The 15,341-nt window shown below is 44.5% G+C and overlaps 1 protein-coding gene across 5 annotated transcripts in view; it reads left to right on the top strand.

The window, feature by feature from the left end:
- Window positions 1–15,341, top strand: part of capn15 (calpain 15) — a 288,702-nt gene that overhangs the window by 188,087 nt on the left and 85,274 nt on the right. For all 5 annotated transcript variants that reach the window (XM_078558791.1, XM_078558790.1, XM_078558793.1 and 2 more), the window contains one exon: window positions 11,170–12,709. In XM_078558791.1, coding sequence (XP_078414917.1) covers window positions 11,192–12,709 — 1,518 coding nt within the window. In that variant the 5' untranslated portion in view covers window positions 11,170–11,191. The remainder of the gene's footprint in view (window positions 1–11,169; window positions 12,710–15,341) is intronic.

Raw genomic sequence — 15,341 nt, 5'->3', positions numbered from 1 at the left:
CCCACTCTACCATTGTCATCAGGCCAGGGGATCAACCCTGATTCAATGAAGAGTGCAGGTCGGCATGCCAGGAGCAGCACCAGACAAACCTAACAATGAGGTGTCAACCTGGTGAAGCCATAACACAGGACTATTTGCATGCCAAAAAGCATAAGCAGCAAGTGATAGACAGGGCTAAGTGACCCCACAACCAACGGATCAGATCTAAGCTCTGCAGTCCTGCCACATCCAGTTGTGAATGGTGGTGGACAACTCACTGGAGGGGGAAGCTCCACAAATGTCCCCATCCTCAATGATGGAGAAGCCCAGCACATCAGTGCAAAAGATAAGGCTGAAGCATTCACAACAATCTTCAGCCAGAAGTGCTGAGTGGATGATCCATCTTGGCCTCCTCCGGAGGTCCTCAGCATCACAGATGCCACTCTTCAGCCAATTCGATTCACCCCACATGGTATCAAGAAACAGCTGAAGGCACTCGATACTGGAAAGGATATGGGCTCTGACAATATTCTGGCAATAGTACTGAAGACTTGTACTCCAGAACTTGACACACCCCTAGCCAAACTCTTCCAGTACAGCTACAACACTGGCATCTATCCAGCTATGTGGAAAATTGCCCGGGTATGTCCTGTACACAAAAAGCAGGACAAATCCAACCCAGCCAATTACCACTCCATCAGTCTACTCTCGATCATCAGTAAAGTAATGGAAGGGGTTATCAACAGTGCTATCAAGTGGCACTTGCTTAGCAATAACCTGCTCACGGGTGCCCAGTTTGGGTTCTGCCATGGCCACTCAGCTCCTGACCTCATTACAGCATTGGTTCAAACATGGACCAAAGAGCTGAACCCCGAGGTGAGGTGAGAGTGACTGCCCTTGACATCAAGGCAGCATTTGACAGCATCAAGGAGCCCTAGCAAAACTGGAGTCAATGGGAATCAGAGGGAAAACTCTCTGCTGGTTGGAGTCATACCTAGCACAAAGGAAAATGGTTGTGGTTGTTGGAAGTCAGTCTTCTCAGTTCCAGGAGGAGTTCCTCAGGGTAGTGTCCTTGGCCCAACCATCTTCAGCTGCTTCATCAATGACCTCCCTTCCGTCATAAGGTCAGAAGTGGGGATGTTCGCTGATCATTGCACTATGTTCAGCACCATTCGCGATGACTCAGATATGGAAGCAGTCCATGTCCAAATGCAGTAAGACCTGGACAGTATCCAGGCTTGGGCTGACAAGTGGTAAGTAACATTCGTGCCACACAAGTTTCAGACAATGACTACCTCCAACAAGAGAGAATCCAATCATTGCCCCGTGATGTTCAATGGCATTACCATCACTGAAGCCCCCACTATCAACATCCTGGGGGTTACCATTGACCAGAAACTGAACTGGACTTGCTATATAAATACTGTGGCTACAAGAGCAGGCCAGAGGCTAGGAATCATGCAACGTGTAACTCACCTCCTGACTCCTCAAAGCCTGTCCAACGTCTACAAGGCACAAGTCAGGAGTGTGATGGACTACTCCCCAGTTGCCTGGATGAGTGCAGCTCCCACAACACTCAAGGAGCTCAGCATCGTCCAGGACAAAGCAGCCCACTTGACTGGCACCACCTCCACAAACATTCATTCCCTCCACCACCGACGGACAGTAGCAGCAGTGTGTACCATCTACAAGATGCACTGCAGGAATTCACGAAGGCTTCTTCTTTAGCACCTTCCGGACCACTACCATCTAGAAGGCCAAGGGCAGCAGATAGGAACACCACCACCTGGAAGTTCCCCTCCAAGTCACTCACCATCCTGACTTGGAAATATATCACCATTCCTTTACTGTCGCTGGGTTAAAATCCTGGAACTCCCTTCCTAACAGCACTGTGGGTGTACCTACACCACATGGACTGCAGCAGTTTAAGAAGGCAGCTCACCAACACCTTCTCAAGGGCAACTAGGGATGGGCAATAAATGCTGGCCTAGCCAATGATTAGCACATCCCGAGAATGAATTAAAAAAATGATTTCCTTTATTATTCCTGCAGTGTGTGAGCATTCATTGGCCCTGTTTCTTGCTATATTGCACTACACTTGGTGTTTTAATGGATCAGAAGGGGAGGGTTGTGCAAACTGGGGAAGAAGTGGTTGGGGTGGAGGAACCCCAAATACTCCTGGTGCTCAAAGCCCCAAGAATTCCTAATCGGACTGCGCTTCAACCTAGTGTTTAGTTAGTGTGAGTCACTTTGACAAAGCGCCTACAAATTGGCAGGAATTAAACTTCAGCATGGCTGATGACAGCAGAAATATTACACTGATAGAGTGAACAGGATACACAGTCTGTAATTGCCAAGCCTTAACCTACCCAGTAAGCTCAAGAAACTCTAACCTACGTGCAATTATTTCTTCTTCAGTAGTTTTTTGTGTTCGAATTTTATGGATTTAGAAAGGTTTTAATGTTGCTTCGTTCTTGAATAAAGTAGAATACTGTTGTATTAACAACTTGAGATATTTACAAATTAATCTGAGTGTTCATTTAAACTTTTCATGTAATTTGAGACTCAGTGGTACACAAATCGAAGATAGAAAGCTTAGGCCTCTGCAATAGGGGGTGAAGTTGGGGTTCTGGATATCGGAGAGTGAGAGGGAGCTTTACATTTGTACTTAACTGTACTACATCTGACCTGGAAATACTCCTTGTTGACAAAGGATCCCAGAAGTTGAAAGAAGTGTCCAGTTTCCTAGCTTTGACATTGTGTTGAGAAGTGGGTAACATGTCCCCTAAGAAATTTGAGTTTGGGCTGCCCTATGATAGTTTTGCACATGGGCTGAAATTCCTTAATTTTTTCTATCAGCCTGGGCTGGGTTTGAATCCAGCTGCCAAGGTGAAAGAACTGTATCATACACCATTCAGTCCCTTGCCCATTCCTTGATTTGAAAGTGGAGGACAAACAGAAATTGAACATCGACTGTGCACCCTATGTTTCCGATGAGGATTGGCATACCCCACTGTAATGGCAGTGCTCCAAGGAACTAAGATTTACATTTCCTTATACTGTTGGTACTCCTTGACAAACTAGCCTTGACACCTTAATGCCTTAGTGTGAAATTCTGTGCTGGTATACATAAGTTTTGTTTGCTTGAAATCAAAATTTGCATAAAATCTACAACTTGCAGAAAATAAAATTAGAAACTTGGACAAGTATCTGAGAAAATAAGAATGAGGACTATTTATACCCAGAATTTCAATCTGCCCGATTTTAGTTTCTGTAGTTCTACATATGGAGTGTGATAATATTTAGCAAGGATGTCATTTGCACCAACACAATTATATTTTTATGATTTTCTTCTAAGAGAGTACTGAATAGGGAAAAGTGGGAGTCCTTAGGAACTCCCCATTCACACCTTCACTAATGAGGACACTTTGCACAGATCTAGGGACCCAAAAAAGCATCAGTTGTACACCTATCAGCCTAGCAAGAAAGAACCTGTTTGTGTTGACTCGCTTTGGATACAGTTCCAGTGGTGTTGTACCTGATCCAAAATAGGCGTGCTTCGTTTGTGATCTTAGATACTGAGCATCAACAGGTTATTCAACTATGAAAGTCATGGATTGATGCATACAGAGGCAGTAGTATTTGAATCTAAAGAAAAGAAATGTAAAACCACGTTGTGAGACTCCAGTTGGTAAAGACACAACTTGGTGTGACTGAGTCGATCTTGGCTTTGGTCTCTGGCCTCTGCTCAGTCCATTGTACTATAGTTGCTGCCATAATGAACTTCAGCATTGTCCCTTAGTAGAAGCCCTGCCCCATTCTGCCTTGATGTCCACACACATGCAATTTCCAATCGCTTACTGGATTGCAGCCAGGAGTAATGGCCTTGACTAACTTTGCTTTTCCTTCATCTCTCGTCTAGGACACTGACACAAATTAGATATCAAACCCAAGCCCTCTCCCCCAACTTCATGCACCCTTTTACATTCTGAAAGGGCCAGATGGCGCACCTGCATAAAAGCCTCATTGCCACATGGGCTAAACATTCTATTACTCAGGAACAGTGCTGGAACATAAACAAGACCATCCTCCTCCCACTGTTGACACAGGGATGTAGCAGCAACAACATAAGGGCATTTACAGCAATAGAACTGAACATAACTCATTTTCCAAGCTGTCATTCACAGCCATTTTCTCTGGTCACAGGAGGGCTGAGGGTTAGTGGCTGATGGAATCCTGCCCCAACCATCCGGAATCTGTATGGTCAGAATTGGAAGTTCTAAATGCTGCTGCGTTCTTCAACTGTTGCTGCTAGGCTGCCTGCATTCATCAATTGACTGCTGTGCTCCTCAACCCTTGCCGCTTGACTGCTGCATTCTTCAACCATTGCCGCTAGGCTGCTGTGCTCTTCAACCCATTTCTGCTGCATTCTTCAATCATTGCTGCTGCATTCTTCATCCCTTGCTGCTAGGCTGCTGCACTCTTCAGCCATTGCTGCTAGGCTGCTGCATTCTTCAACCATTGCTGCTAGGCTGCTGCATTCTTCAAGCATTGCTGCTAGGCTGCTGCATTCTTCAACCATTGCTGCTAGGCTGCTGCATTCTTCAAGCATTGCTGCTAGGCTGCTGCGTTCTTCAAGCATTGCTGCTAGGCTGCTGCGTTCTTCAAGCATTGCTGCTAGGCTGCTGCCCTCTTCAACCATTGCTGCTAGGCTGCTGTGTTCTCCAAGCATTGCTGCTAGGCTGCTGCATTCTTCAACCATTGCTGCTAGGCTGCTGCATTCTTCAAGCATTGCTGCTAGGCTGCTGCCCTCTTCAACCATTGCTGCTAGGCTGCAGCCCTCTTCAACCATTGCTGCTAGGCTGCTGTGTTCTCCAAGCATTGCTGCTAGGCTGCAGCCCTCTTCAACCATTGCTGCTAGGCTGCTGCGTTCTTCAACCATTGCTGCTAGGCTGCTGCATTCTTCAACCATTGCTGCTAGGCTGCTGCATTCTTCAACCATTGCTGCTAGGCTGCTGCATTCTTTAAGCATTGTTGCTAGGCTGCTGCATTCTTCAACCATTGCTGCTAGGCTGCTGCCCTCTTCAACCATTGCTGCTAGGCTGCTGCCCTCTTCAACCATTGCTGCTAGGCTGCTGCCCTCTTCAACCATTGCTGCTAGGCTGCTGCCCTCTTCAACCATTGCTGCTAGGCTGCTGCATTCTTTAACCATTGCTGCTAGGCTGCTACCCTCTTCAACCATTGCTGCTAGGCTGCTGCCCTCTTCAACCATTGCTGCTAGGCTGCTGCATTCTTTAACCATTGCTGCTAGGCTGCTACCCTCTTCAACCATTGCTGCTAGGCTGCTGCATTCAACCATTGCTGCTAGGCTGCTGCATTCTTTAACCATTGCTGTGAGGTTGCTGTGTTCTTCAAACATTGCTGTGGGTCTGCTGCATTCTTCAATCATCATTGCTTGACTGCTGTGCTCCTCAACCCTTGCTGCTTGACTGCTGCGTTCTTCAACCATTGCTGCTAGGCTGCAGTTGCATTCTTCAACCATTGCTGCAGTCGCATTCTTCAACCATTGCTGCAGTTGCATTCATCAACCATTGCTGCAGTTGCATTCTTCAACCATTGCTGCTAGGCTGCTGTATTCTTCAACCATTGCCGCTAGGTTGCTGCATTCTTCAACCATAGCCGCTAGACTGCTGCATTCTTCAACCATTGCTGCAGTCGCATTCTTCAACCATTGCTGCAGTCGCATTCTTCAACCATTGCTGCAGTCGCATTCTTCAACCATTGCTGCAGTCGCATTCTTCAACCATTGCTGCAGTCGCATTCTTCAACCATTGCTGCAGTCGCATTCTTCAACCATTGCTGCAGTCGCATTCTTCAACCATTGCTGCAGTCGCATTCTTCAACCATTGCCGCTGGGCTGCTGCATTCTTCAACCATTGCCGCTAGGCTGCTGCATTCTTCAACCATTGCCGCTAGGCTGCTGCATTCTTCAACCATTGCCGCTAGGCTGCTGCATTCTTCAACCATCGTTGCTTGACTGCTGTGCTCCTCAACCCTTGCTGCTTGACTGCTGCATTCTTCAACCATTTCTGCTAGGCCGCTGTGCTCTTCAACCGTTTCAGCTAGGCTGCTGCGCTTTCAACCATTGCTGTGAGGCTGCTGCATTCCTCAACCATTGCTGTGAGGCTGCTGCATTCTTCAACCATTGCCGTGAGGCTGCTGCATTCTTCAACCATTACTGCACTCTTCAACCTTTGTTGCTAGGCTACTGAGCCCTGTATTTGAAATGGAGCATTTAAAGAACAGTAGTTGCTTCTTTTTGAACTACTCCAAAATCATTTGAATGGTGAGTAGAGAGGAAGGAAGACAGATTTACAGTTATATAGCACCTTGCATGACCTCAGGATGTCCCAAAGTACTTAACCAATGAGTTTGTTTTGAAATGTCATTTTTGTAGTAGAGGAAATACAGCAGCCAATTTGCACACTGCAAACTCCCACAAGCAGCGAAGTGATAATGGCCAGATTATCTGTTTTTGAGAGTGCAGCACTTCTTCAGTGTTGCACAGGATTGTTAGTCTGGAATCTTGCTCAAGCCTCTGGAGGGAACTTGAAGCCACAACATTCTGACTCACAGGCAAGAGCCACAGCGGACACTGCAAGCTGATGTATCCTACTTCTTATAGGGATATACTATTCTTCTCTCTTTCACACTCGCTCACTCACTCGCTCGCTCGCACCGGCACACACTGGAGCTGATATAACTTTACAGTTAACATGACTGATTCCAAACCAAGTCAAAAGCAATTTGAAAACCTTGGTTCAACCTGTTCTCCATCAGTAACTTTTGAGAATTTGAGATTTGGTGTGTGGGTGTCATTTTCTAGACTTACTGTTGCAAGAGTGTAGTAGTCCTGCACAACAGATGCAGCATCCTGGCAATCGTAGCCCTCCATCATTTGGAACTTAATTTCCAGAAGCATGGGGATACCAGCTGGTGTCAGATACTTGCATTTAGTTCAGTGAAATTTCTGTCTTAGAATGGTATTGCAGGGAAACACACACCTTTGAAATGGAGAGCAATGCAGCTGAGAGTGAGGGACCACTCTGGTGTGCTCCCTCCTGTATGTCTAGATTTATTCGTGGGAACCCTTCGGTTGTTATTATCACTTAGTTAATAATTCTAGATTTTTTTTAAATGGGCTGTTTAAAACTATGCAAAGTTCAGAAGGCAGAAGTTAATCAGAAAGTAGATTGGTACCCAGTGTTCAATCTGAAACTCTACTACTGTGTTTAGAGAATTAAAGAGTTAAGTAGAAAGAGTACTGGCGTATTAAACAAGTTAACCAGGAAGTGTTTTCATGCAGTTGCGGTCATGTTTCCATTGCTGCCTTTCAGGTTAAAAACAGCCTACACATTCTATGTAAATTAGAAAGCAAATGATCTGAAGTGTGCTGTGTGAAATTGTTACTTATTTGAGGAGAGCAATTAACAGTGGGGTAAGTTCTCCCTGTGATGGATACTTTGGTGAGAAGATTGTGCTAGAGGTTGAGTTTGCTGCATTGAGTTTTGCTTCAGGCCCGGTGAACTATAGAATGAGGAACAACTTTGTTATAATTTAGTTGCGGAAAAGTAACAATTTTACCATCTATTTCCTTTTCTTTTACTGCTCCTCACCTCTTGGATCTTTTAGCCAGCTCTTTGCCCACAAAATCAGAGAGCGCAGGGCTCAAAATAGTGACTCTGTGCCGTTAGCTATGGCGATCACCTTTAACGGCTGATAAGATCTGATTTTATTTTATTTTTGATCTATTGTGGTCTGAGAGCAGTCAGCACAGGTACAGCAATTCGGGACATTTTGCATTGCTCCTCCAACAAGGGTAGGAGTATGAAGAATTTCGATAGAGTAGATAAGGAGAGAGGGTAAGTAACCAAGATTAATGATGATTGCAAAAGAACCAGAGCGGAGATGAAGAGAAATATTTTACACAGTGAATTGTTTATGATCTGGAATGGACTGTCTAAGAGAGTGGTGGAAACAGTAGCTTTGAAAAGGGAATTGGAGAAACGCATAAATTTGCTGGGCTCTGAGGAAAGAGCAGGAAGTGTGACTAATTGGATAGCTCTTTCAGGGTAAAAGCAAAAAACTGCGGATGCTGGAAATCCAAAACAAAAACAGAAATACCTGGAAAAAGTCAGCAGGTCTGGCAGCATCTGTGGAGAGGAGTACAGTTAACGTTTCGAGTCCATATGACTCTTCAACAGAACTAAGGAAAAATAGAAAAAGGGTGAAATATAAGCTGGTTTAAGGGGGGGGTGGGACAAGAAGAGCTGGATAGAGGGCCAGTGATAGGCGGAGATAACCAAAAGATGTCACAGACAAAAGGACAAAGAGGTGTTGAAGGTGGTGATATTATCTAAAAGATATCTAAGGAAAAATATACCTATCACTGGCCGTCTATCCAGCAATTCTTGTCCCATCCCCCCCCCCCCACCCCCCCACCCCACCCCTTAAACCAGCTTATATTTCACCCCTTTTCTATTTTTCCTTAGTTCTGTTGAAGAGTCATGCAGACTCGAAACGTTAACTGTGTTCCTCTCCACAGATGCTGCCAGACCTGCTGAGTTTTTCCAGGTATTTTTGTTTTTGTTTTGGATTTCCAGCATCCGCAGTTCTTTGCTTTTATCTTAGTGTTTAATTGACTACCACTTCTCTTCAAGGAATGCCTACCTTGAAGAAGTTTTGCCCTTCTCTCTGTCAGGATTTTCGTCTCTCTCTTTTGCCTTCATTGTTTTCTATTTCTCTCCTGGTGTTTGACAAGGTGTTTACTAAAACCCGTTTTCACAGCCATATTTCACATTCCTTTAGATAATATCACCACCTTCAACACCTCTTTGTCCTTTTGTCTGTGACATCTTTTGGTTATCTCCACCTATTACTGGCCCTCTATCCAGCTCTTCTTGTCCCACCCCCCTCCCTGCTTAAACCAGCTTATATTTCACCCCTTTTCAATTTTTCCTTAGTCTCTCCACAGATGGCTGCCAGACCTGCTGAGTTTTTCCAGGTATTTTTGTTTTTGTTTTGCTCTTTCAGGGAGCTGGGACAGGCACGATGCATCATGTGGTCTCCTGCTTTGTTGTAAGATTTTATGACTGGTGTACACAGGTACACTAAAAATGCAGCATAGCAACTGGAGATCATAAATCTCTACTTGCGTTGATTCCGACCACAATAGCTTCCATTTGTAAATGCCTTTACATAGGAAAAAACATCCCAATGTGCTTTAAAGGAACAAAACTGGAAATTCCTAAACAGAATGGCAAGTGGAGACTCTCAGTCCTTCTAGGCAAGGGAATCGGCTAGTCTCTTCATGCTTAAGAGCTCACCATGTGGGGAATTGGTGACAAGAACCTATTTCCTCCTCCTCATTGTTCTCCCTTGAGCCCCGATTCACATCAACTGGTACCTTACCTCGCTATGCTTTCAGTTGAATTTCAAGACACTGAAGAAAAGGAATAAAGTTGCCCTTGTAACTCCTAGATGTAATATTAAGACTAACAGGCTAGAGTGTCTAGTCAGGATGTCTTATCTCAGGGTTGAGTAGATATCAATAAACAACTAAAATCCATTTCTTGTGATGTCAATCTCAATCCCTCACAATGTTATTGGTTTGTGCTGCAGAACAGCCCTGTCATTTTCAACATCCCTCCACATCTACAGAGCTGCAAGAACACAATGCTATCTGAAATTAATGTTCAAGGAGACGAGGAGAGGAATGATGGGCAGAGTCGTGTACATTATCAGTCAAACTTGGAGACTGGAATGAGGGTCATCGACTGCCCTGGATATTGCTCATTTGGCTTGTGTTCATTAGATTGATTTTTGTAATTGAGAGAACCTGCTAAATAATGTTTGTTTTGGACATTACAGTACAAGGCCGATGAGTACATACTGGCATTAAAACAGAGCTTCTAATGAGAGGTCACAATCTGAAACGATAACTGTTTCTCTGTCCACAAATGCTGCCAGACCTGCTGAGTATTTCCAGCATTTCCTGTTTTTATTTCAGATTTCCAGCATCTGCAGTATTTTGCTTTTGGGTTAGTGCAAAAACCGGCTCTGAATATTCTGAAGCATGAACCCATTTGTTGCAGAGCTTAATCAGTGATGATCCACTATGAATGCAAATATTTTACCAAAAGGATGAGTCAGATGTTTAAAGTTGTTGCTTCACAGTAATAAATTCTTCTTGGACTGCATAGCACTAGGTTTAGCTTACTGGCCAATTATACGCCACTGCTGGGAAGGAAAAGAGAATCACTTTAGAATAGTAAATGTGCAATTTGAGCTTTATTAACCTCCAGTTAAGTTAACTGGTAGGCAATATTCCTGCTTTAATCTTCTGAAGGGCTGTAAATGAACAAACCTGCAGTCTTTTCCTCTCCTTTAAACACACACACCTTAGGGAGATAGTGGACAGTCATTTTTATTTTCATGAGTGCCTTGACTCGTTCAACTTGTTTGTTCATATCCCATGTACCAATGTTCTCACTAGGACAAGCCTGTTGAATTTTATTTCACAATGTTTGTTGTAAATGTAGCTGCCCCACCAGTAATGATGGCATTGAGAACTAGTGCATGGAGTTTTTGTTTTAAGCTGCTCATTTGAGTGTCTGAGCCATGAATGAATGCTCCTTTAACCATTGACTTGGGAGTCTGCCTGTGTGGTATACCTGATAATGCTGAAGGATATTAGCACAGGCTGCTCTGGTGGCTCAGTTGGTAAGTTCTGTGGAACTGGCCATAATGGTCTCAGCCGAGATTCCTGCTCTGTTGGAGTTAACTGATTTCACATAGGGTTGCCAAGCTGGGGCAATGGAAATAAGCAAAGAGCTGCTGTATTGTCTCGTGACCCCTGCTCAAAAGCACTGTGTGTGGGTATGTGGAGAGGACAGGATAGGCTCCACTGGGATGCCCTTGAAGAGCTGGTGGACTCACTATCTAGACTCGCAGGTGAAGAAAGGCCATTTGAGAGAGGTTATTGGAGGGCTGCTGGTCACTCTGAGATGATAAATATCAGTCCCATGGTCATGGGTCGGGGGGTGTGGTGCAGCAGGGGTAGAGAGTTTTAGAATAATTGAGGATATACTACTCCATTTATTAACCGTTGCTTATCTTTTCTTCCCCCAGTACGCCCCAGTCGCCTAGTGCCATGGCAACAACAAATGAGTGGCCATGTACCCGGTGCACTTTCTTGAATCCCGACATGCTGAGGCAGTGTTCCATATGCGAGGCTCCCCGAGAGAGGCCAGACTTCAATGACATCCTTCGGCTTAGCACAGAAGAGCAGCAGTGGGCCTGCACTCGATGCACTTTCAGGAACTCAATCAACAAGAGCCAGTGTGATGTCTGTGGGTATGCCCAAACCCTTACTCCTGTCACACCTCCTGTTCCCACAACAAATGGACAACCCAAAAATCAGCCAGTTGTGGTCGAACACCGAGCTCCTGCTGCACAGAACTGTGGAAAATCAGCCAATGGTGACATCAATGGCAACTGTTGCAAGAACAGTACACTAGACACTTCCAAAGCTTGGGCCTGCCAACGATGCACTCTCCACAACACACCATCAGCCAACTCGTGTTCAGCATGTGGGGGGCCTCGCAAACTTTCTCTGCCTAAGATCCCACCTGAAGCTCTGGTTGTGCCTGAGGTTGTGACCCCTGCTGGCTTCCAGCTGCCCTCGGGCTCGTCGTCAGTGACACCCCAGCTTGGTAACTCAACCGAACCAATGGAGGCCGATGTGTCGCCAATTCGGGATGCAGCCACAGAGGCTGAGAGTCCGAGGTCTCCAGTTGTCAGTCCGCTGTCGCCAATGATCCAGAATAACCCGGTGCCACGAAGCCGCAGAGAGGTGCCACCAGCTGCCAAATTCCAGCCGCCGACTACAGACTCGCCAGCCCTATCTGGCATTATGGTCACCACGTCTACCTCCATCACCTCGGTTCCAGTGGCCCGAGGTTCTCCCCAGGGACAAGTGAAACCCTCCACAAAATTACAAGAACACTTTTGCACTAAGAGGCTCAGTGTTTTAGATGAGGAAATGGAGTCGTCACCCAGTCAGTGGAAGTGTGCATCTTGCTCTCTCATCAACTCTGCTGCATTGTCGAAATGTGAAGCTTGCAGAACCATGAAAGGTGGAGACATCATAGACCTAACTGGAGAAACTGTGAGGTTCACCCCCTTTAGTCCCTCCAGCCCAGATTTTACCATATGGACTTGTTCAAAGTGCACTCTGAAAAATCCAACTACCGTCCAAAAATGCAGTGCCTGTAGTTCCTCCAAACTCCATGGCTTTCAAGAACATAGTTACACAGAGCGAGGGCCAAGGTGCCCGGACTGTAACGTGGAGAGGGGCCTGAATGGGTCTGCGTGCACAACATGTGGGGGCAGGTCTGCAGGAACACGGAAACCCATCAAACTCTTCCCTGTCCAGCCACCTTCATCTCGGGAGAAATCCAATGAGTGGTCCTGTCCTGCTTGCACTCTCCTAAATGACTTAAAGGATAAGCATTGTGCAGCCTGCCACACTCCACAGCAATATTTCACACTGAGGAAGGGCTCAAAGCCATTGAAGAGACGGGAAAGCATACTTGTGGAAGCACGAAGGAAGACTGATGAGGGGGAGGCCAAGGAGTTGTGGGAAAATATTGTAAAGTTTTGCCAGGAGGTAAGCCCAATTAGTAAAATGAGTATATAGTGGTGCAGGTAGACTCCAATGGTATACTGCTACTTGTAACATGTTAGCCAACTATATACTGAGTAGATTTGTGAATGAGCCAATTTGCAGCAGCATTGCAGTTACCCATTGAGCCCCTGAACAAGCTTCCTTCTCTAATTCAAAGGAACATCAAAACAGGAAGAGGCTATTCAGCTCCTCCAGCCTATTGCTCCACTCAGTTAGATAATGACTGATCTGTACCTCAACATTTACCCATCTCGGGTCCATAACCATTAACATCCCTCCTTAACAAAAATCTGTCAATCTCAGTTTGGAAATGTTAAAATTGATCCCCTGCCTCAACAGCTTTTTTGGAAAAGAGAGTTCCAGATTTACACTTTGTGTGAAGAATTGTGCCCTGACATCACTCTTGAATAACCTAGCTTTCATTTTAACGTCATGCTCCTTTGCTCTGGACTCCCCGCCCCCCTCTCCCCAAGTAGGAGTAGTTTCTCTCTCTACTCTGTCAAATCTTTAATCATCATAAACAACTCAAGGGAATACAAGCCTCATCTATGTGTTAATCTATCATTAATTACAGTACATAGCCAGTAAATAGTCAGTAAACCTAATATTGGTCACTTGACGAAATGCATTGAAGAGGGATATTGGGGTCTTTAACCAAAGTAAACCATCAATAGTTGATATCTGTCTGTTTTCTAGATGGGGGAAACATGAGTGAGTTGCAACGCCATTCTTTATTTTTTGTACTGGGTAACACAACCTAGCAAGTCTTTTATTGGTATAATACCTAGACTTTGATTTATTTTGTATAGCTAATAATTGTCTTGCTATGTCCCATCCTAAACTGTTCCATGTGTGATATATTAAGAATAATGAAGGCATGAGTTACACAACAGTAATATACCTGAGGGCTTCAGAGGATGTCATGTGGTGAAGATTGAGCAGTTTAGAAATTCTCTCAGAACTCAGGTTTGTAAAGCTGTTTTAGGAGTTTGGTTGCAAAATTATCAGGTGACATAAGGTGTAGAGCATTGTTAATTTTAGTGAAACTAATGCTATAAAATCCAAAAAGAAAAAAAGAAAAACGTACATTTATATAGTCCTTTTCATGATCACCAATAGTCACAAAATGATTTACAGTCATTGAAATACATTTGTCATGTGTTTGCTACGGCAGCAGATTTGCACACAGCAAACTCCCATAACAGAAATGTGACAATGACCAGTAATTTGTAATGTTGATTGAGGGATAAATATTGGCCAGGACACCAGGGATAACTCCCCTGCTCTTCTTTGACAATAGTGCTGTAGGATCTTTTGCATCCATACGAGCAGGAAGGTCTAATGTCTCATCAGAAAGACAACACCTCCAACAATGCAGCATTCCCTCAATACTGCACTTAAGTTCCACTGTAGTTTTTTTGTGCTCGATTCCTGGGACTTGAACCCTGAACCTTATGACTTAGAGACGAGAGTGCTACCCACTGAACAACAGCTGACCCTTAGTGTAAAATCACTCCCCTGCTTCACAGTGAGAATTCTATCCTTTGGTTCACCTACTTTCTGTACTTGTATTAGGAAAGATTTATAGAGATGGTTAAGGTGTAACCTGTCCTTGGGCCAACCTCTCTGAACCATGCTATAAAAGTGACTTAACATTGGCTCTACTTCTGAGTAACTCCCACAGTTGCACACTGTATTGAACTGATCAACACTGGCTGAGTAATATATCAGTGACTAGAACCAAGGGCAGAATGGTGCTCCTGTTAATGCGGTCCAGTGTTACATGGAGCATGACCAGCTCAGATCAATCAGTTGAATAAACATCTTTTTATTTTGAATCTAAAAGTCCTGTTTAGATGTTAGGTTTAATTATTTTGCTGTTATTAAAGCTGCTACAGATAACAGTCATCATTATTTGCAACATTTTCAGCCTGTTTCAGCAACAGCCCTATAAAGCCTGGCGTGTTGGAGAGCCTTAACCAATTCTACCAGGCCAATTTCAGAAACAGTTTTTGCTGTTTTTCTGTTGCCTTGAATCCTCAGTTGGCACATCCTCAGCCTCTGTCCTGTACTCTGATGTAACTTCCCAATAGATGAATGGATGAAAGAAAGAAAGACTTGCAAATTCTATCTGATTATCCCTAGGCACATTACACCAGTGAAGTACTTTTTTGAAAGTATTTTATTTGCCTAACCTGCCTTGTGGTAGCAATTTCCACATTCTAACCATTCTGTGGGTAGAGAAGCGTCTCCTGAAATCCCTACTGGGTTTATTAGTGACTATCTTATATTTATGGCCCCTAGTTCTGGTCTGCCCCAAATGGGAATAACTTCTCCATGTCTATCTTATCAAACCCTTTCATAGTCTCAAAGTCTTCTATCAGGTCACACCCTTGATTTTGTCTTTTCTAAAGAAAAGGGCCCAAGTCTTTTCAGTCTTTCCTGATCAGTGTCACCTCTCAGGTCTGGTATCATTCTAGTAAATTTTTTTGTGCCACCCTGGAGACCAGAACTGCTCACAGCCTTATCAAGGTTCTATACAGATTTAGCATAGCTTCTTTGCTTTTCAACTCTGTAACTCTGGAAATGAACTCCGGTGCTTAGTTTGTTTTTT

The sequence above is a fragment of the Cetorhinus maximus genome, chromosome 15 (genome assembly GCF_964194155.1).
Source record: "Cetorhinus maximus chromosome 15, sCetMax3.hap1.1, whole genome shotgun sequence".
Classification (NCBI taxonomy): domain Eukaryota; kingdom Metazoa; phylum Chordata; class Chondrichthyes; order Lamniformes; family Cetorhinidae; genus Cetorhinus; species Cetorhinus maximus.
This window is presented reverse-complemented; position numbering and strand designations above follow the sequence as displayed.